This window comes from Nelumbo lutea, chromosome 4 (genome assembly GCF_056320005.1).
Source record: "Nelumbo lutea isolate HS-2025 chromosome 4, American lotus-T2T, whole genome shotgun sequence".
NCBI lineage: Eukaryota > Viridiplantae > Streptophyta > Magnoliopsida > Proteales > Nelumbonaceae > Nelumbo > Nelumbo lutea.
Genome location: NC_142687.1, coordinates 34,389,700 through 34,410,560, shown reverse-complemented (window position 1 = coordinate 34,410,560; position 20,861 = coordinate 34,389,700). Strand labels below are relative to the sequence as shown.

The following is a 20,861-nucleotide window of genomic DNA, read 5'->3' as shown; positions in this document are numbered from 1 at the left end:
TTGTCGGCCAACTACAATTCATCATTCAATGAGAAGGTTTCTGAGAATGTCCATTGCAGAGAGAGAGAGGGCAGTTCTAGGTTGGCGAAAAGGAAAGAGGGTAGAACTGGCGACTGTGTGGATCATTGCAACCGCTGCAACTTTTAACAGTGGTGGTAAAAAATAAAAATATTTTAAGAATTTTATAGTAATTATCACTCACGTGATGTATACGTAAACCTGTGACAAAAAATTAAGGAAGGTTTTAAAAAATTATTAGAAAATGAGGGAATTTTAAGACAATAGATAACTAATAAAGTAAGGTGGAATTAGTCAATTTCACGGTAGGTTAAGATATTTTGAAAGGAGCAATCAACCATTTAATGACACCCATATGAGAAGTAGTTGTTGTAGATGAATGACGTGTAAAACCGTAAATGGAAGTGCACCCCGTCGTCTCACGAGAAGGGGATCTGCTCCTCACAAAATGTGAGGCGCCTGTGCGGCGGTGTGAGGAGCAGATCCAGTCTCCCGTCTCACACGAAGGGAAGTGCAGGAGATCCCGACTCGTCAGGTAATCGGGTACCCGTCGTGCACAAACGAGTCATGACATCTTCCGCGGCCCACACGCCTCACCGCTGAGTGGGACCCATGAGTCACCACCAAAGTGTCCAAACTCGGAATATCGAAGAATCTTCCGGGCTTTGTCTCTAAAACCATAAATCATGGCATTAGATAATCATGTATTGCTGTGGCCCACAATAGAAGTTTTTGATTTCACGGTCCAAAAAAATTATGTCGTAATAAAAGTGTTTTGTCCTTTTCGCCACGTGGCAAAATTTTAGCGATTTTCACGGATTTGAAGTCTCTGGTCAAACCCGACGAGAAAACCACCAATGAATGAGAGCCATTAAAGGAACCTGATTTCCAAAGAAGCAAAACCCAGAGTCTTCCAAAAATACATTAAATGTAATATCGAGGATAAAGGAAGACCAGTGAGTGTCCAGACAAAATGCTTCGGCAAGAGGAGAATTGAGAAAAGGATTCGAAATAGAGACCCGAAACGGGACGAGTCCTTCGATTAAGTATTGAGGTTGACTGAACTCGCAGGTGGCGGTGAACAGATGGAACGCATGGTTTTATGAGGTGGGTTCTTACCAGTTCGTCTTTTGTTTGAGGTGGCGTGGGGTTCTTACCAATTTAGTTTTTATGTTAAATTGTTTAAATAATTTACGCTGTTATTGCGTTACTGTACCCTGTGCTTGGAAAGATAAATAGAGAGAAGGGCTCGTGAGATGGAAGGATTCACCGGTTCATAGTTCGCAGTCTCCCGCCACTTCATAGTCGTTGATGGATAACCTGTTGGGTCTTCTCAGAATCCGCGTTAAGCGTGGTGTTAATCTTGCCGTCCGGGATGTCCGGAGCAGTGATCCCTACCTTGTTATTAAAATGGGTAAACAGGTCTGCTTCTTGATCGTTTTGATCATTGTCTTGGTTTTCTCTCTTTTGATATTTCTTTCTGTGTGTATGTCGACATGGGTTTGTAGTCTTTGATCTTTGACCATGCATTTCAATTCATATAAATATATTTTTTGCTCTTCTGAGCTATTGAGATTGGTTACTTCGATGTTTGATGGAAGACTTTGCTGTATTTTGGTTAACCCTCTTTTCTCCCTCTCTCTCTCTCTTTCTCTCTCGCATATATTCGAATTCTAAGCCTAGTTTATACAATTGAAAGGCAGGGGATTAAAAATGGACTTGTAATTCTGTTGCTGGATGTTTTGCTACGAAAAAAAGACCTCTAGATTTCTTCTTATTTTGTCTATTTCTTAGGAGATGAAAATTGTTTATGGGGAACTTGCTTTCTTTGACTAATATATGGGACTTGGAGCAAAAGCTCTGTTAATAACAACTATTGTTCTATTAAAGATTGTGAATGAAATCAAACCTTTTATTGTGGCATAGGACAAGAGGTGGCTAAACTCGAATAAAATCTCTCTGATAATTAATTTCATTCTCTTCCCAAAGTTTGATGTCCAATGATCCTTTTTTCTTGTAGTTTTTGCCTCTGTTCATCTTGGGCTTTGATTTCCTTTTCTCCCACAAGTTTTCTTTTGGTCTTTAATTCTTTTTTTTTTTTTTTCTTTTTAGTAATCTTATTTAACTGTTTAGTGCTTGAGTAAATTAGAATCCTCTTTTGTCAATTTTAGGAACTTTCAAGTTATTACTGCAGTATGAAACTAGCGGTTCATCTTTAGAATCCTGAAAGTGGGTGGAGAAAATCAATTGAATATATGCAGGTTGATCTTTGTTCTGCAATATATAGTTGATTCTGCCGGGTGATTGTAAGTATTTGTTAGTCAGTGAACTAACCATTGCCGCTTTAACAATTATTGGATGGATTTTTCTAGAAAAACCACTTTCTCTATTGCCAACCAAAAAAGTTATTGAACCAAGCAAAGGGATTTTACATTATTATCCATGGTGATTACAACAAGACCAAACCAATAAAAATGTCATAGAGAAACTCTTTTCCCAAGAACAATGCTTTATCCCCAATGCCACATTCTTCTAACACCAATCTCACAAAGAGGTTTAAAACAGGGATACAAGTTGTATAAGATGCCAAAATCCATAACCGGGGATACCTATACGAAAACCAAAAAGTTACCCCAAGAAAATACTTAAGATGTACAAGGGTAATTTTTTCCTTCTAGCTTCCCAAAAGAGACCATGCAGTGCCTTGTGGTTCATGGCACAAAAACCTCAACGCTATCTTTAATGTCAAACACCGTGTAGTGTGTACGTTTTTCCTCCTAATAGCTGGCTCTCTCCCTAGTAACAATAAGGGAAAATTCCCAATTAGTACTTTGTACTTTGGGTCTAGTGTCACTTTGGTCACTGAACTTTAAAATGTGACAATTCAGTACCCGAACTTTTAAAATGTGGCAATTTAGTACCTGCCGTTAACTAGGTGTTGATCAACCGTTAAGTGACATTTTAAAAAGATACAAATGCTCTTTGAGTGTTATCTAATTTTCTTTATCAACTATTCAAACATTGACAAAAAATTAATAGTCCAAAATCCTTGCCTCTTCTATTCAAGAAAGTTGGGGTCACTAGAATGCCCACTTAAATGGAACATCAACTCCTGTCAGAAAAAAAAAAAAGAAAAAACATACAAAAGAAAAGAAAAAAAAAACGGAACCTCAACTTTCTTGAATGAAAGAAGCAAGGATTTAGGACTGTTAATTTTTTGTCAATGTTTAGATGGTTGATAAAGAAAATTAAATGACACTTGAAGGGCATTTGTGTCCTTTTCAAATGTCACTTAATGGTAGGTTAACAACTGATTAATGACAGGTACTAGATTGTCACATTTTGAAAGTTCAAGTACTGAAGTGCCGCATTTTAAGGTTTGGGGACCAAAGTGGCACTAGGCACAAAGTACAGGGTATTAATTGGGAATTTTCCCTAACAAAAATGTGGTCAATGTTCTGAGCAAGAATGATGACTTGAAGCATTCTCCACATTGTTAGTTTCATCAAAACATTATCTACGTAATCAGTAAAGTAGAAATATTAATCAATGGAGTTTTGTGGTATTCCATACTATTTTGGATTTTACATTGATAGGTAATGAGGAGATGATGTGGGCATTTATAAAAAAAAAGATGAGGAGATGATGTGGGTGAAAAATATTGGTGACATGTTGAGATTGGCTGTTCTTTTCTATTGTCTCCATGTATGTAGAAAGAAGCTTGAGTTGTGAGGCCAACATAGAATATCTTCTTCATGGATGGAAGAGGGATTCTGCTTGATTCTCTTACTAAGTGTATCTAATTATTACCTCAGGTTACTCAAATAAGATGGGTTATCAACATTTGACACTTGTTTTGGTTTACTTTGGAAGCATGATCAATAATATTAAGCAGATCTTATTTATTTTTTCATTAACAGTGTCTATAAGTTTAGTTCTTAGAATACTCAATTCAAAATGGAGGCACCAAGTCCTGTGTTACACAATTCATTTTATGTTAAGACTTGAAAAGTTGATCAATTTTGTGGGGTTAAAGGATGAAATTGATGTCATTAGAGTAATCTTTTGATTTTCATATCTATTTTTTTTGTTGATCAATAACAGAAAGAAATTTTATTAAGAAAGGATAACTAAGTACAAAGATGAAGAAGGGGAGAGATAAACTCTCTTAGCCCTCCCCAATAGATTCAATTTACAACATAGCCCAAAACAAACTCTTCCTTCCCACCCCTTGTTTAGCTAGTGCGTCAGCAAAAGCAATGGCATCTATCCTCACCCAATTAAATGTCACCTCCACACTCAATGATTTTGCTACTCTCTCTCTCTTTCTCTCTCTCTCTCTCTCTAAATCTATCTGCTCAGCTTTGAATTGTTACATCTTTTACGAGTAAGTTAAGCATCCGTAGTGGATTATACTTGATCATGACATGGCTTGCGATGCAGCGTTTGACTTATAGTCACTTCTTTTCTAACTTATTCTTGGCTTCTTGCTTGAAATTCAATTATTAAATTTTTGGTGATAATGGTCAGTATTGTTGTTAAACAAATGTTTTTAAATCTGGTGCAGAAACTGAAAACTCGTGTAGTGAAAAAGAATATCAATCCTGAGTGGAATGAAGATTTAACTCTTTCTGTGTCAGATCCCAAACTTCCAATCAAGCTTGTAAGTATTCTTTTGGACTTCCTACATGTTGATTCTCTTCTTCCATATCCAAGTCATAAAATGCAATGGTAGTATAACCCATAGTAATTAAAAGTTGAGTTAATGCTTTGATGATGGTAGACAATTATGGATGTATTATGTCAAATCATTGAATGTAACTTACAAAAATTACTGTATGTGCTCAAGGGGGTAAAATGGGCATGGAAAAAAGAACTAGGAGCTGATTGTGATATTTGGGAAGTCTAGGTTTTGAATATCCACTGATAATGCTGTGGGTATTCCTCCATGGCCACAACACTCTGACTAATTTTATTTTTTTTATTCATGCTGAGAATATAATGTAGGGAGATCTGTACAAAAGCACAAGTTACCTTTCCCCGTGCTTCCTTGCAAGTCAAGCAGTGTTTCTGTTTCATTATATATGAAAGTTACTGCAAAATTTTAGGCCCATTGAATGTGCTAAGAAACATTTTTGAGTATTGCAGACGGTATATGACAAGGACACTTTCTCCCTGGATGACAAAATGGGACAAGCAGAGCTTGACATAAGGCCATTTTTGGAAGCTGTAAAGGTGGACTTGAGAAATTATCCAAGTGGTACAGTAATAACGAGAGAACTACCCAGCAGGCAAAACTGCCTTGCTGAAGAGAGCTGTATTGTCTGGCAAGATGGAAAGGTTATCCAAGATGTGTGTGTGAGACTGAAAAATGTGGAAAGAGGTGAAGTGGAACTTCAGTTTCAGTGGATTAAGCTCCCTGGTTCCAACTCTGAATAGAAATCATGGATGACTCTCTTCTGCTTGGTTGTCTCTAGTATATCTTCAGCTTCCAAGCTTTCATTACCTGACTCAAAGGAATTTACCTACATTTGTTTGTTTTTTCGTGAATATGTAAAAACACATTTGCCTTTAGAATGTGTTTTCTTTCTTGGGTTGAACTGTTGTGTTTTCTTTCTTGGGTTGAATGTTCGACTGTTCTGGAACAGTTTTTTTCTTTTTCATTTTTTTTTGGCTGCCTATTTATAATAACTGTTGCATTGATGGTGCATTTCTTATTCTCTGTTTGAATACTTTTGTGACTTGAATAAATATGTGAAAATAGGCTTCCTATTTATTGTTATATCACAAAGTTATCTTAGGAATAAGACCATACCATTAGTCATTGCACACCATTAGAAGCACCATGGACATTAGCACAATTGTATTACCTTTCTTCGCCTCGCACCACAGCCGCTGCCCCGTTCTTCTTTTTATCACACTTCCTGTTAAGGACTTAGGCCATGTTTGGGAGTGCTTAAAAATAACTGCTTATTTGGGTTGGGACTATACCATAAGGCATTTATTGGTGTTTGAGAAATAAGCCCAAAATAAGAGTTTATTTTTTAAGCTTAAATTTTCAGTTTTTTTCAGGTGTTTATATAATAATTACTTATTCAATTTTTTTCTTCCAAAATTATCTATGGTTGAATTTTAAAATATCACTTATAAAATTATTCCTAGATGAATTTTATAAAAACACTTTTGTAAAATTACTTTTATTAAAATGCTTTCATAAAAGTGCTTTTGTAAAAATATTTTTATAAAGTGTTTTCGTAAAAGTTTTTTTATAAAAGTTATTTCATAAAAGTACTTTTATAAAGATCTATTTTAAAGATTTGAAAGAAAATTGTTGCAGCGCAATCCAGTCACTCCTCACTGGCACTCGCGTGGCTCTTGAGAGGTACCTGAGACGAGAGAAAAGAGGAAGAACTCTCGGGGGGTTTCCCGGCGAGAACGCTCCGATGCTTAAGTTAGTATTGAGTGCAAGAAGCGAAAGGAGAACGAAGGCTAAGAGTGCAGGTTACACAGGTGATTCGAAGATTCCTTGTTCCTTGAGAATAAGCCCCTTATAACTGAATTCCGTTGCTTCAGGCCCTCTGGTCTCTGACAGGGCAGGTATAACCGCCACTGTCAGTCTGCCATATCCGTTACAAGTAGGGCTGAGGTGGCATGCGCGGGGCCGTCGCGTAGAGTACGTGCTTGTCAGGTGTGGGACGCCTTTCTAAAGGTGGCAGGCGCCGCGAGGGGGACATGCTTGCTGTCCATAGGTTCGTCGGGTACGGCGGTCGGGCAGAAAGCCCTCCTATGGTATACCGAACTGTTCTCCTACAAATTACCCTGAACTGGGCTGTCCTTTGAGTGACGGGTTACCTGTAGCCGGTTATGCTGAGCTAGCTGACCCGAGGTCTTTGTGCCTCGGGGCGTCCGGAGAAGAATCAGTGCATTCTTGCTTGGGAGTGGCCCGAGGTCCATTGGGAGGAGCTCGGGCCTCAAAAGGGGTCAGGGCGTCCCGAACTCGGGACCCCCGAAGTGCCTTAACCCCGGGGAGGAGGTGCGGGCAAGGCGGCTTTCGACGAGTGGTTTGCCTGCTGAGTTGTCGTGCTGAACTCAGCGGGATTTTCCCTCTAAGTTGTGCTCACGTCCGTTGCACTGTCATGCTAAGTCACTGTTTGAGTAGGGTCACACCCACGTGTACCTGAACTACAAGGTCGGCCAAATCACCCTCCATCAATTGCCCCCCGCTCCCTGTGCTGGCGGCGATGACCCAGCGTGGGGAGGTCATGACACGCCGGGTGGATTTGGCGTTGGTATTTAAGCTGCGTTGTCATGGGTTCCGTCTAGCTCTACTGGTCTAACGCCCGGCTCGACCGAGAAGAGATTCGAGTCGTGTCCAGATTATGTGCGGATTTCATGCGACTTGGACTTCCGGACGTCAAAAATGCGCTAAATCATTTTTGCCTTGAAGAACCTGCGGTCGTGGCTATAAATAGGGGGTCCCTTGGCTATTTTCTTTGCCACAAAGCTGTCGTCGTTAGTTTGAGCTCGTGCCAGGGGTCTCTTAGCTCGGGTCCTCCAATTCGTTTTCTTCTTCCAGTCCGGTTGCGTTTCTTTGGTGTCCTCCTGAGCTTCCTTTTCCCTTCTAGTTTGTTTCTTTCTTTTAGTTCGGTATGTCATCTAGTGTGGACAGTCTCATCAACTAGCCCGAGGTAGGTACTTCAGGTCATTGTGACCCTTCCCCTGCCCGACCTGCCCGCAAAGCACGGGCAGCTTCGGGTAAGTTGGCGTCCACATCCCATCGAGGTTGGGTGCCGGACCAGTTCGGTCCCTCTACTCTGACACCAGAGAGGCTTCGAGACCTCATCCAGCAGTTCAACCTTCCTTCTGAGTACAACTACAACCTTCCCACCGGTAACTTCCCCTGGGAGCACGGTCCGGATGAGGTCATGATTTTCAGGGAACAGATCGTCGGTGGGCTTCGTCTCCCTCTTCACCCCCTTATCCCTGAGGTGTTAAGGCATTTCAATATCACGCTAGATCAGCTCCACCCCAACTCCATTCGGAATTTAGTGGGGACCATTTCTCTTTGTCATGAAAAGTGGTTCTCTTTGGACGCGGACATACTCTTCTCCATACTGTTGATAAAAAAGAGTGCATCTAGCGCTCCCCTGAGCACGGGCAGGTCTACTACTTATCTCCTCGCCCAGGTTTTAAGTTATTGCATAAGTTCCCGAGCAAGGTCCCGGCTTGGAAGCGAGACTACTTTGTGGTATGGGCCAGCACAAGATGGCCCTTCCTTACCAGCTGGAGGATGGCTACCCAGGTGACCAGCACCACCCTCAACCAACAGACGTGGGAGGCCTTCCACTCGTGGGCTCAAGCTGAGCTCGATCATCGGCAATACATCACCGAAGAGAAGCTCGCTTAGGTCAGTTTGAGCTCGGGTAGGTCTATTTCTATCTTTTGGCACTTTGTTTTTATCTGCTTGTCATTTTTGGGTTTACTGACACCAACTTTTTTGTAGGCCCCATGGACGAAGAAGAGAAATCACAGCTACCCGGCTGCCAAAAGGGCTCGTGTGGAGTCACCAACGGATCCCTCCCCCGAACTTGATCATTCCCGATCTCCTACCCCTGAGACCAGACTCAACAGCGCCCCTCCGGTAATAGATCTGGAGGGCGACTTTCCACCCCAAAGGCCCGAGGCTGCGAGGGGGTTGGAGAACAAGCCAGCAGGGGTTTACTGCTGAGGCTCCGAGCTTAGCTAGGGCAGCCGCTGAGGCTACATAGGGGTCGGCTCAGCATACTACAGACGTGGCAGCGTCTAGCTCAGGGACCGAAGAGGAGGAGTCCATCTTGCATCATGAGGTCAACCTCAACCGAAGCAAGAGGGGTGTCATCAATGCTGAAGTCATGAGCTGGGCCGAACTCTCCCCAGGTCAGCTTGGAGGTCGCGCGGTAACCCACATTATGGTGGTAAGTTCGTTTTTTTTTTTTTTTTGGCTAACTAGTTTCCTTCTGTTAGGCGAACATTGTCGTGCATGCCTTAACTTTCCAATCTGATAAACGCTTGAGGCGCGCTTTGGCTACCGAGGAGTCATCCCGTATGGCCCATGCCGAGCTAAAGGCAACATAGGACAAGGTCCATCAATTGGAGAGTGTTGCCGCCGCCCAGAAAAATCTGAACGACACCTTGGCACTAGAGAGGGAGGAGCTGGCCCGGGAACGAGACAGGTTGAAGGCAGAGGTGAAGGGCTCCGAGTTGGTCAGGAAGCCCTAAAGCTCGAGGTGGAAAGCCTCAAAATGGCCCAGAAGGCTTCACAGCTCGAGATGCAGGCCCTCAAGGGAACCAAGGAGGCCCTAGAGCACGAGGTGGAGTCTCTCAAGGCCGATATCGGGGAGAAGACATAAATCTTTCACGATGCTTTGGAACAGACCAAGGTTCAGTCCGTCGTCGACTACGTCAAGTCCTCGAGGTTTGACAACATAATGTCAAAGGCCTACCGCAGGGGGTTCAAGCTTGGCCGATGGTGGATAAAGCATACCTACCCCGATCTGGATATAAGTGCCTTCACTTCTTTCAACATCACAGATGACATGGCATGCCAGGCTGCGGATGACCCAGACTCCGAAGACGACGACGACAACGGGAATGCTGATGCCACCGATCTGATTGATTCTTCTGAGGAAACCCCTGATGAAACCCCGAGTAAGTCCGATGAGCCTCCCAAGTAGTCAGGCGCTCCTTGTATTCTGGGCCTGCGAGCTCGATTTCCCTCTCTTTTGTATTGAATGTATTTATGTAGTGTAATGGGTCCTATATAATGAAGAACGTTTTTCGCCAAATACTTGCGTAATTTTCTTTTACTTGCCGAAGCGGTTGTCTTACTCTGAACTGTTAGGCTACTAGGATGAATACCCGGAATGTGGGTTCCTCAACCATCGTGGTCCCAAACTGTATTCCGACACTTAGTAGGGGTAGCCTTGTGTACACCGAGGTGAGTGACATAGTAGGGGTACATGCCCGACCTGTCTACACCCGGGTTAAGTTGGCATTTGATTGTCTCTTACGGGTTTAACTTGTCACATGACAGGACGGGCTATCCGTCACAGGGTTCCTAGCTGAAGTGCCCGTGTCTTAGGTTTTGCAAGCATTTAGCCAATGCTGATGAGAACTAGATATTGTATGCTGCCGAGGTCTTTTCATTATCTCGGCGTTCTAGCCCTTAGGTTGGAGGAGTGGATCGTGGCCCACTCTCGGAGTCTGCCCATGCTATAGAGGCGGCTGGGTCTTGTTGTGTTGAGGTCATGTCAGCTTGGCGTTCTTTGCCCTTAGGCTCTAGGGGTGACTTATAGTCTATTTTTGAGGTTTGCCCGTACCTCAAAGGTGACTGGGTCTTATTGTGCCGAGGTCATGTTAGCTAGGCATTTTTGCCCTTGGGCTTTGGGAGCAGCTCGTGGCCTACTCGGTTGCTACAGATAGTATTGTCTTAAGTTGACAATATTCCATGTCCGAGGTACTTGTTTCCCTTCAAGAGTCTCGAGCTCGTACGTTCCTTCCCTGAGCACTCGCTTCACTTGGTAGGGACCTTCCCAGTTGGACCCGAGCTTGCCAGTGCCGAGCTCGGGTACCATAACTTTATGAAGGACCAGGTCGCCGACGCGGAGGTTCCGCCTCTTGACCCTGGCGTTATAGTACCGAGCTATACTCTGTTGGTAGGCTACGGTCCTGATGTACGCGAGGTCCCTTACTTCATCGAGTAGATCGAGGTTGGTGCGCAACTCATCTTCGTTCATTTGATCACTGTATGCTTCTAGTCGCAGTGTAGACACTTCGATCTCTGCAGGGATTACTGCTTCAGTGCCGTAGGTGAGATTGAAGGGTGTTTCTCCCGTAGCGGCCTTCTCCATGGTCCGGTATGCCCATAGGACATTGGGTAGTTCGTCTGCCCACAATCCTTTAGCTCGGTCTAACTGTGCCTTTAATCCGCGGATGATGGCTCTGTTCGTTACTTCTGCCTGACCGTTTGCTTGAGGGTGTGCGATTGAAGTAAAGTTCTGTCGGATTACCATGTCTTAGCACCAGTCTTGGAATTTGATATCTTCAAACTATTTTCCATTGCCCGAAATAAATACCCGAGGTAATCCGAAGCGGCACACAATGTTTTTCCAAAAGAAGTTTTGAACATTCTGGGTTGTGATCGTTACGAGGGGTTCGACTTTTATCCACTTGGTAAAATAGTCCACTGCTACCACCAAGAACTTCCTTCCACCCGTTGCTGGCGGGAATGGCCCGAGTAGATCGATGCCCCATTGTGCAAAGGGCCACGGACTTGTGAGATACTTGAGGTCGGCAGCGGGTTAGTGGTGGATATTGGCATATCTCTGGCATTTGTCACATTTTCTAACGATTTCAATGGCATCTGCCTTCATTGTTGGCCAATAATACCCTTGTCGAAGTGCTTTCTGGGCAAGGGCTCTGCCCCCCAAGTGCTCGCCACACGACCCCTCATGAGTGTCGTGGAGTACGAGGTCAGCTTTGGTAGGCCGCAAACAACGTAGATAGGGGAGCGTGTAGGATCTCCTGTATAGCCGCTCGTTTATCATGACGTATTTGGATGCCTAGCGCTGCACCCTTCTGGTTGCATTGCGATCTGCAGGGAGGGTCCCATGTAGCAAGAAGCTCGCGAGCGGGTCAATCCAGCTCGACTCTGCTTGGACGATGGGAGCGACCTCCTTTGCCCCCTTAGAATGCTAGGCCAAGACAGGTCCTCTATGTACACGGATCTCATGGTGATGTCGCTAGTGCTGGCTAACTTGGACAGAGCGTCGGCCTTAGCGTTCTCCGACCTAAGGATCTGTCTGATGAAGTGTGACTGGAAGTCGAGCAGGGCTTCTCTAACTTTGGTCAAGTAGGCAATCATGGTTGGTTCGTGAGCTTCATACTTGCCGGTGACCTGGTTAACCACGAGCTGGGAGTTGCTGCAGATAACAATGTGCCTTGCTTTTACTTCTCTGGCTATGGCTAGTCCAGCTATCAATGCCTCGTACTCTGCTTCATTGTTAAACGCCGCAAACTCGAAGCGTAGCGCGTATTCCAGTTTCGTACCACTTGGGTTGTGTAGAACTATTTCGGCACCACTGCCCTGTTGGTTCGAGGAGCCATCTACGTGAAGGATCCAGAGCTCCTCATCCCAGCTCACGGTTGGCTGAGTGTGCATTCGGCTATGAAATCTGTTAAGGCTTGGGCCTTAATGGCAGTTTGCGGTTTGTACTGGAGGTCGTACTCGCTGAGCTCAATGGCCCACTTTGTCAACCAACCAGAGACCTCGGGTTTAAGCAACACTTGCCTCAGAGGTTTGTCGGTGAGGACGATAATAGTATGAGCTTGGAAGTACGGGCGGAGCTTCCGAGCTGCGATTATCAGTGCATATGCTAGCTTTTCCATCTTCGAGTATCTCGTTTCTGCTCCCTGCAATACTTTACTAACATAATAGATGGGTCGTTGGACCCGATCTACTTCCTTTATTAGTACCGAACTAACCACTTCGTCACTCGCCGAGAGGTACAATTCTAAGACATTGCCCTCCTCGGGCCGGGTTAAGGTCGACACACTATTGAGGTATTTCTTGAGCTCGTCGAATGTGAGCTGGCAATCTTGGGTCCATTCGAACCCTTTGCTCTTAATTACCTTAAAGAACAGTAGACAACGGTCTGTCGATTTAGACATGAAGCGGTGCAGGGCGGATATGCAGCCATTCAACCTCTGAACCTCCTTCAACTTCCAGGGCGGTCTCATATCTAAAATGGCCTTAATCTTATCCGGGTTGGCCTCGATGCCGCATCAGTTAACGATGCATCCTAGGAACTTGCCCGAGGTCACACCGAACACACACTTGTTGGGGTTCAGTCTCATATTAAACTTACGCAGAATTTCAAAAATAGAATGCAATCTTGTATTAATTCATGTGAGAGTTGAGTTTTGACGACCATGTCGTCTACATAGCATTCTACTTTTCTGCCGATTAACGGTGCAAACAACTTATTTACAAGCCTTTGGAAGGTTGCCCCTGCGTTTTTCAACCCAAAGGGCATAACCTTGTAATAGTATAGGCCGAATTCCGTGATGAAGATAGTCTTTTCTTCATCTGCCGGGTCCATCTTGATTTGGTTATAGCCCGAATAGGCGTCCAAGAAACTTAGCAACTCGTGCCCTGAGGTCGCATCTACCAAGCGGTTGATTCTGGGGAGCGGGAAGCAGTCTTTTGGGCAAGCTCAATTTAGGTCGGTGTAGTCGACGCACATGTGCCACTTGTCGTTGGCCTTCTTTACTAGGACAGGGTTGGCTACCCAACTCGGGTAGAGGGCTTCTCTTATGAAGTTTGTTGCGATGAGCTTTTTGACCTCCTCGTCGACTTCTTTCCACCGTTTCGGGGCTAGGTTGCATTTCTTCTATCTAACGGGCCTAACTACAGGATCAGTGTTCAGCTCGTGAGTTATGAGTTCGGGGTCTATACCGGGCATTTCTGCCGCGAACCATGCAAAAATATCTAAATTTTGATGTAAGAAACTTACCAGTTCTGATCGTAGAGGTTCCTGGACGGAAGCGCTGATCTGAAGCGTTTGAGTTGGGTCCGCTGCTGAGGTTGGAACCGCGATTGTTTCTTCTATTGGCGCGACTCATTCTTCGCCTTGCTCTATAGGCCGCTCCAGCTTGAGGTCGTTGGCTACCTTGGTTTTTCCCTTCAGGGAGGCAACGTAGCACTTACGGGACTCGAGCTGGTCGCCCTGCGCTATTCCCACACCAAGTCGGTTGGGAACTTCATAGCCAAATGGTAAGTGGAGACCACCACCCGTAGGACATGGGTGATCAGTCGACCTACTATGGCGTTGTAGGGGGAGAGGGTCACGACCACCAAGAAGTCGTGCTCTGACCACACAAGGCCACGTGCCGACTTCCACAGGTACTGTTATTTTCCCAAGGGGCCGGACTTCTTCTCCGCTGAAGCCTACCAAAGGAGTTTCTGCGGGCTTCAAGTCGCTTCTCTGCAACTGGAGCTGGTCAAATGCAGCTTTGAAGAGGATGTCGGCTGAGCTGCCTAAGTCGACGAGTACACGCCTGACCTCAAAGTTGTTGACTCTTAGTTTTATTACGAGTGCGTCGTCGTGGGGGTAGTGGACTCCTCGTGCATCATCTTCTGTGAAGAAAATTGGTTCTTTTGTCCTCGGCCATTTTGGGGGGTTCTGCTCCTCCCGAGTGGCTTCACGAACCAAAGTCCGAGCTACTGCTGAAGTGCAACCCGCGATGATAGAACCTCCCACTATCATGTGGATGGTTCCCCGGACTGGCCTCTCCTCTGGATGCTACCTCTGCGGTTGTTTGGCCGGCTTGCTGCTGGACTCGGGGGTATCCCTACCATGCTCCCCTTGTCGACTTGTTTTATTACTATTATTATTATTTTGTACAAAGTTTCTTAGATATCCGCAACGGATGAGGTCCTCTATCTCGTCGCGGAGGTTTTTACAACTTTCGGTTCTGTGATCGTGATCTTTGTGAAAACTGCAATACAAATTCTTATTTCTTTCATTGGGATGACCTCTCAGACGGGGTGGCCACTTCACATACGGGGCATCCTTGATCACCATCAGTATTTCAGCCCGCTTCGCGTTCAATGGGGTGTAATCAGCTCAGTTCGCTACAAGAGGTCGGAAAAACTGACCCAACTTTTCCCCCCGAGCTGTGTCCTTTTTTCTTTCGGCTGTCCCCTTGACTGGAAAGCTCTCCTTTCCTCTTTCTTTTTTTGGGCGCGCCCTCGCCCTTTTGGTTGATCTCCTCTTCGGTGGCTATGAACCTGTCTGCAAGCTTTAGGAACTCGATTATGGTCGCTGGTTGGTTGACGACCATGTGCCATTTAAACTCTTTGTGTGTCACGCCCTTCTTAGCCGCTGCAAGGCGTACGGCGGGGTCCAAGCGTGGTATCTATATACAGGCATCGTTGAACCACTTGATATAGCTTCGGATGGATTCTTCCTCTCTTTGTACTATGCTGAGGAGACTTTCTTCAGTTCGCAGACATCGCTTGCTGGTAATGAAGTGGGATGTGAAGGTTTGTGCGAACTGCGCCCAACTTCTTATCGACTTGGGTGCCAAGTTTCGGTACCACGTACGGGCTGCTCCCCTAAAAGTAGTGGAGAAGGCCACACACATGCATGACTCACTAGCTCGCGCTAGGTGCATCTGTGACTGAAAAGCGTCCACGTGATCGTTTGGGTCGAATGACCCGTCGTACTTGTCAAGAGGGGGAAGTTTGAAGTCTTTAGGCATTGGGACTGCCAGGAGTTCGGAAGATAGGGGGGATGGAACCAAGAGGAGGGGAACTTTGACTTCGGCCGAGCTTACCTCTTCTTTGCCCATGAGCTTGGGCAAATCGCGGGTGACAGATCGGCGAGCCCGACGACGGCGTCTCTGTTTCTTGGTGGGCTCGGCGTTCGTGCTGCTCACCTCTGTGCTGTTCGGAATGGTCTGCGCAGGGAGTATCCCAGTCTGCTGGTGACAGCTACGAACAGAGGGGGCCTGCTTGGAGTCTGTTGCCAGGACCTTGAACCGGTTCTCAAGGAGCGGGGTTTCAAACTTCGACTACCAAGGTGACGTAGACCTGGCGAGCTGGGGTCCTCCCGACCTGTCCGCCCGCGGTGAGATCGGGGTAGCCAATCTCTCTCGTTTGCTACGAAGGAAGGCCTAGTTTTTTGGGAGGTTTTGGGGGGCCTCTCCTTGGCCAGAGGGGCACTCGTCCTGGCGGCGAGACTTAGCTTGCTGTGAGGCTAGGTGCCGAGGCGGGAATTGCGGCTGTTGAAGTTGAGGTTGAGGCAACTGGGGGAACTACTGCTGATACTGATACTAGGAGACTTGGTGCAGTACGTGTTGTTGATAGAGATGAAGTTGCTAGAACTGTTGCATTTGGACCTGCATGGCCCGCATGCACTACATCAAGTCCTCTAGTTGGTTTGAGCAGGCCGTTGGGGGTACGACCGAAGGTTCGGTGAACGTCGCTCCAACTGTAGTAGGGAGTGGGGTGACGATAGGTGCCACTGTGAGAGACACATTCAAGCTGGGGGTTCCGTCTGCAGAGAGGGGGACGGTGAACTATCCGATATAGACAGTAGGAAGCTGGGGTTGTTCCCTGGAGTTGTCCATTTCTGTGCTTCTTCCGATGTTGCTGGAGGAAGCCATGAGCATTGGATCGTTTCGAGGAAGAAAAGAACTCAGGAAGTTTAGAGAGAAAGGTTTTTTAAAGCGTTTCCCACAGACGACACCAAATATTGCAGCGCAATCCAGTCACTCCTAGCTGGCGCTTGCGTGGCTCCTTAGAGGTACCCGAGACGAGAGGAAAGAGGAAGAACTCCCGGGGGGTTTCCCGGCGAGAACGCTCCGATGCTTAAGTTAGTATTGAGTGCAAGAAGCGAAAGGAGAACGAAGGCTAAGAGTGCAAGTTACGCAGGTGATTTGAAGATACCTTGTTCCTTGAGAATAAGCCCCTTATAACTGAATTCCGTTGCTTCAGGCCCTCTGACCTCTGACAGGGTAGGCATAACCGCCACTGTCAGTCTGCCACAACCGATACAGGCAGGGCTGAGGTGGCATGCGTGGGGCCGTCGTGCAGAATACGTGCCTATCAGGTGTGGGACGCCTTTTTAAAGGTGGCAAGTGCGACGAGGGGGACATGCCGGCTATCCACAAGTTTGTCGGGTACGGCGGTCGGGCAGGAATTCCTATGGTATACCGAACTGTTCTCCTATGAATTACCCTGAATTGGGCTGTCCTTTGAGTGACAGGCTACCTATAGCCGATTATACCGAGCTAGCTGACCCGAGGTCTTTGTGCCTCAGGGCATCCAGAGAAGAATCGGTGCGTTCTTGCTTGGGAGTGGCCCGAGGTCCATTGGGAGGAGCTCAGCCCTCAAAAGGGGTCAGGGTGCCCCAAACTCTGGACCCCCGAAGTGCCTTAACCCCGGGGAGGAGGTGCGGGCAAGACGGCTTTCGACGAGTGGTTTGCCTACCGAGTTGTCGTGCTGAACTCGACAGGATTTTCCCTCCGAGTTGTGCTCACTGGTAGGAGTACACTAGGGGGTTAATGTAAGACCTTATAATTAATCATCGCACACCATTAGCAACACCATCGACATTGGCACAATCGCATTACCTCACTTTGCCTTTGTAGCCCTGTTTAGCTTTTCATCACATTCCCCATTAAGGCTTAGTTAGGAAGTAGTATAAATAGAAATATATAGTGTAAATGCATACAAAATAGTACAAAATATAAGGCATTGCACTCTACATATTTGTATTTGTACTCCTTCCTTCCAAACTAAGCTTAAGGACTTAAGTATTATAATAATACAGGTCTTCACATGCATACATGTGCACGGCAAGAGCCCAAACACCAAGGTAACTGTTTGACATGTGGCAAAATCCTAATCAATCCAAGTGGTGTGAACCTAGTAACTGAACTCAAAGGGGGCTTTCGCAAAAAGGGGAAAGTCTATGATATGGAAAAGACATGGTATCGGAAGTGTTTTGACCAATCAAAATCCACCCATGAATTTTGGAAAATAACACCTGATTGGTGACCACCAAGGTTCAAAGTATTGATACATATCAGCTTGTATCGGCCGATACGTATTTGTTGATGCTCGGATTAACCGAGGGCAACACTGTCAATTCACTCCTAAGTTTCGGGGTAGTACCGAGGTGTTTGAAGTTCTGAGGACTGAAGAGGCCGAGGGCTAATGGCCGAGGTGAGGCTCCTTGGAGGTGTGTACAAGGTGTCTGGAGGAGGCAGGAGAGGAAGCTCTGCAAGCAAGAGTACATCAGAGGCCTCGGGTGAGGACCCAAGGCAATGGCTCCAACGGTCAAGTTAGTACTTCGTGCACAAGGAGTAAGAAGGGGGCTGGTGTGGACGAGGGCTCAGATGAGGTCGCTCATAAGCACTAGGTCCCCAGTGATAAGAATACCAAGAGTCTCAAAGGTTCCAAATCGAATTAGACTAGATCCGATCCCTTACCTTGTGGGAGGTGCCTTGTATTTATACTCAGAGCTACCTGGGGGTAGTTGGGCTCGGATGGCCTAGATGCGAGCCGTACGAGGGCTAGGCGCAACAATTTGGTGGAGCCACGTGGCATCCCGTGATTGGGGCTACCTAGTCCGTATAGAGTGATCCCATTCACTCAACGATGGGCCTATGATGGTGCTAGTTGGCCGACACGTGTCAGCCCCATACTGTCCAGCCAAATGTACCTACATCAATATCGTTCTGCGAACTCCTCGAAATGCCCCTATAGAGGGTGTATTGGGGTTCTGATCGGTTCAAGGGGTGGAGGAGCCTTGAATCGGCCCCCTGAACCGATTCCAAAAGAATTAAAAAAAGTAAAAAAAAAAGTATCGATATCGCTCAATATGCCCCTATTGATGTATCGATATTTTGAACCTTGGTGATCATGTTTATGATTTCATTTGACTGGTCAAAATCTTTTCAGATATCATATCTTTCCTATATTTTACTAAAACAAGGAAGCAATGAACAAAGTATCGGTATCGAGTATCGTATCGGATAAGTTGGATACAGATATGCTTCGGAAACGTATGGATACAAACGAAAGATATAGAAACGCTTGAATACAATAGTGAAATGCATACCAATCACATAAATACATTAATAATACTAAACTAAAAGCTGAATTATCTATGAATAAGATATAAAGACATGAGAAGTGCATATTTCAATAGATTATATGAAGAGAAATATTACAATAAACAATACCAAGACTCTATAACATTTAGACATTGTACAATAAATATCATTCTTTCAATTTTATAATTATAATTTTCAATTTTTATTAATTTTTGAGAATATTTATTAATTTACTATTTTATTTAAATAACAACTATTTTTTAAATAGTAAATATGTTTTTACTTTTAACATATAATATTTTTACTTTACACATAATAGCAAATAAATCATTCAAGGTAGAAAAAATAAATTATATTTAATTTCCATAAATATTTTGGGAAATTAAATCTTAAATAATTTGTTTCAGTTTTTATAATTATAATTTTCTGTTTTCCATTAATTTTGTTGAGAAACTTTATTTATTTAGTATTTTTATATAATAACTATTTTTTTCAAATAATAGCTATGTTTTCATTTTTAACATATAATTATGTGTAAAATAAAATATATAAATCATCTAAGGTAGATGAAATATATTATTTTTATAATTTCTAGTTTTTGTTATTTTTTTTGAAAAAAATAAATCCTAAATTATTTATTTCATTTTTCATAATACTATTTTTAACTTGTATTAAAGATGAAAAACAATCCAAAAGTACTCAATGTACAATTTTGTAAAACTAGACACGGATACTCCTCCATATTGGTGTGTATCGGACCGTATCCACCGATATAGTGCGATACGACCTAATACGGAGGCATATCATACTGATATGCATGACTCATGAGATACGTATTCAGTTATAACGTATCCCATATCCATAATCATGGATATGGATAGTATATGCCTCGTATCGAAAGTATCATATCGATTCCTTAAAACTTAAATGGAAGAATATAAGTTTTCTTTTGCAAAATATTAAAGACAAAAGAGATAGAAGAATGAAAGGAAAGAAAAATAAAATAAAATTACTTATTTTTATGTCATTCTTTATTGGAGAGGCCAAGGGAGCTGCTGTGTGTGACCATGAGAGGACTTTGTTGCTATCGTCCCACCATTTTGGAATCTGTTGGATCCCTTTGATTGCCTTTGTAAAGAGAGAAGATACCTGAAATATTATCAGCTGCTAGCTAGTGTCCACAAGCTCCATGAAGTTGTGAAATCAGTGACAGGTTTGGAGGCATGAGGCATTCACCTGAAACCATATATTTACAGCCTCCAAATCTAAGTCACCTGCATTTCATTCTCGTGGTTGCTCGTCATTCATGAATATATGAGGGAGAAGAAATCAATTTTTGTTTCCATTCGTATTTAGTAAGACCAATTTTCCCAGTAAATTCTATAAGGTTATGTTTGGTTTGAAGGAAAAAGTAAGGAAAGGAAAGGAAAGGAAGAGAAACTTTTACAAATCTTGTGTAGGTTTCCCTGCATTTTTCTTCCTTTCCTTACTCTTTCCTTCAAACCAAACATAGCGTAAGAAAATTTGCAAAAGCATCCAGTACCGGAACATTATGCACATATCATTAGGATTTCTTTAGAAGAGAAAGGGAGATCTCCATTTTACCATTTAAATATAGAAACCAGAGGATGGCTTAGGCTCAGTTTGTTTGTAGTGCGAATTTCATTTGCACTGGTGTAAATGCTTGTATGAAGTGTAAATAGGTTGATTTGATTTTGTCTTGTTTGTTTGTAGCAAAGTAAAATAGGAAGTAAAATGATGTATCCCCACCTTATATGAAAAAGGATGGAGGTGGAAAAAGGGTTATTTCCTTGAGAGTGAGGTAGGAAGAAAGAGGATGTGATTCCCATTTTATACAAGAGATTGAAGTAGGAGGAAGGTGGTGCAGTTTTTTGGGATGCAAAATTTGCATTGTTAGTAAGTGCAAATGAGATAAAATAAGTATAAGTTTTGTATCAGGTAGAAATGCATATCATAATTACAAACAAACATACATAAAACTGAACTGGCTGAAAAATTTGTATCGATTCAAATTTACACTAACATAGATCATATGATATATTTAGGGGTATTTGCCTATATGTATGATTTTGTTTTCAGTAATCGCATTCTCATAATATTGATATCTGTCTCTTGAGGCTCAGTTTCAGTTTGGAAAGAGTAGAAATACAAATATG

General features: G+C 44.1%; 1 protein-coding gene and 1 long non-coding RNA gene across 2 annotated transcripts; both read left to right on the top strand.

Moving 5' to 3' along the window:
- Positions 1-885: 885 nt before the first annotated feature.
- Positions 886-5,728, top strand: LOC148855123 (protein C2-DOMAIN ABA-RELATED 5-like). Its single transcript, XM_088984605.1, has 4 exons — positions 886-1,125; positions 1,250-1,440; positions 4,586-4,681; positions 5,167-5,728. The coding sequence occupies exons 2-4, from the start codon at positions 1,330-1,332 to the stop codon at positions 5,455-5,457; spliced, it is 498 nt and encodes a 165-aa protein (XP_088840731.1). The 5' UTR covers positions 886-1,125; positions 1,250-1,329; the 3' UTR covers positions 5,458-5,728.
- Positions 5,729-6,355: 627 nt separating this feature from the next.
- Positions 6,356-9,842, top strand: LOC148855122 (uncharacterized). Its single transcript, XR_016112928.1, has 3 exons — positions 6,356-8,441; positions 8,522-8,934; positions 9,022-9,842. It is a non-coding gene; the product is annotated as an uncharacterized LOC148855122 (long non-coding RNA).
- The last annotated feature ends 11,019 nt before the right edge of the window (positions 9,843-20,861 follow it).

Bases quoted from the DNA above. Each gene is read 5' to 3' on its own strand.
- LOC148855123 (XM_088984605.1), top strand. From the start codon at position 1,330: ATGGATAACCTGTTGGGTCTTCTCAGAATCCGCGTTAAGCGTGGTGTT. The intron at 1,441-4,585 runs GTCTGCTTCTTG...AATCTGGTGCAG, and splicing joins TTATTAAAATGGGTAAACAG to AAACTGAAAACTCGTGTAGT. The intron at 4,682-5,166 runs GTAAGTATTCTT...TGAGTATTGCAG, and splicing joins CCAAACTTCCAATCAAGCTT to ACGGTATATGACAAGGACAC.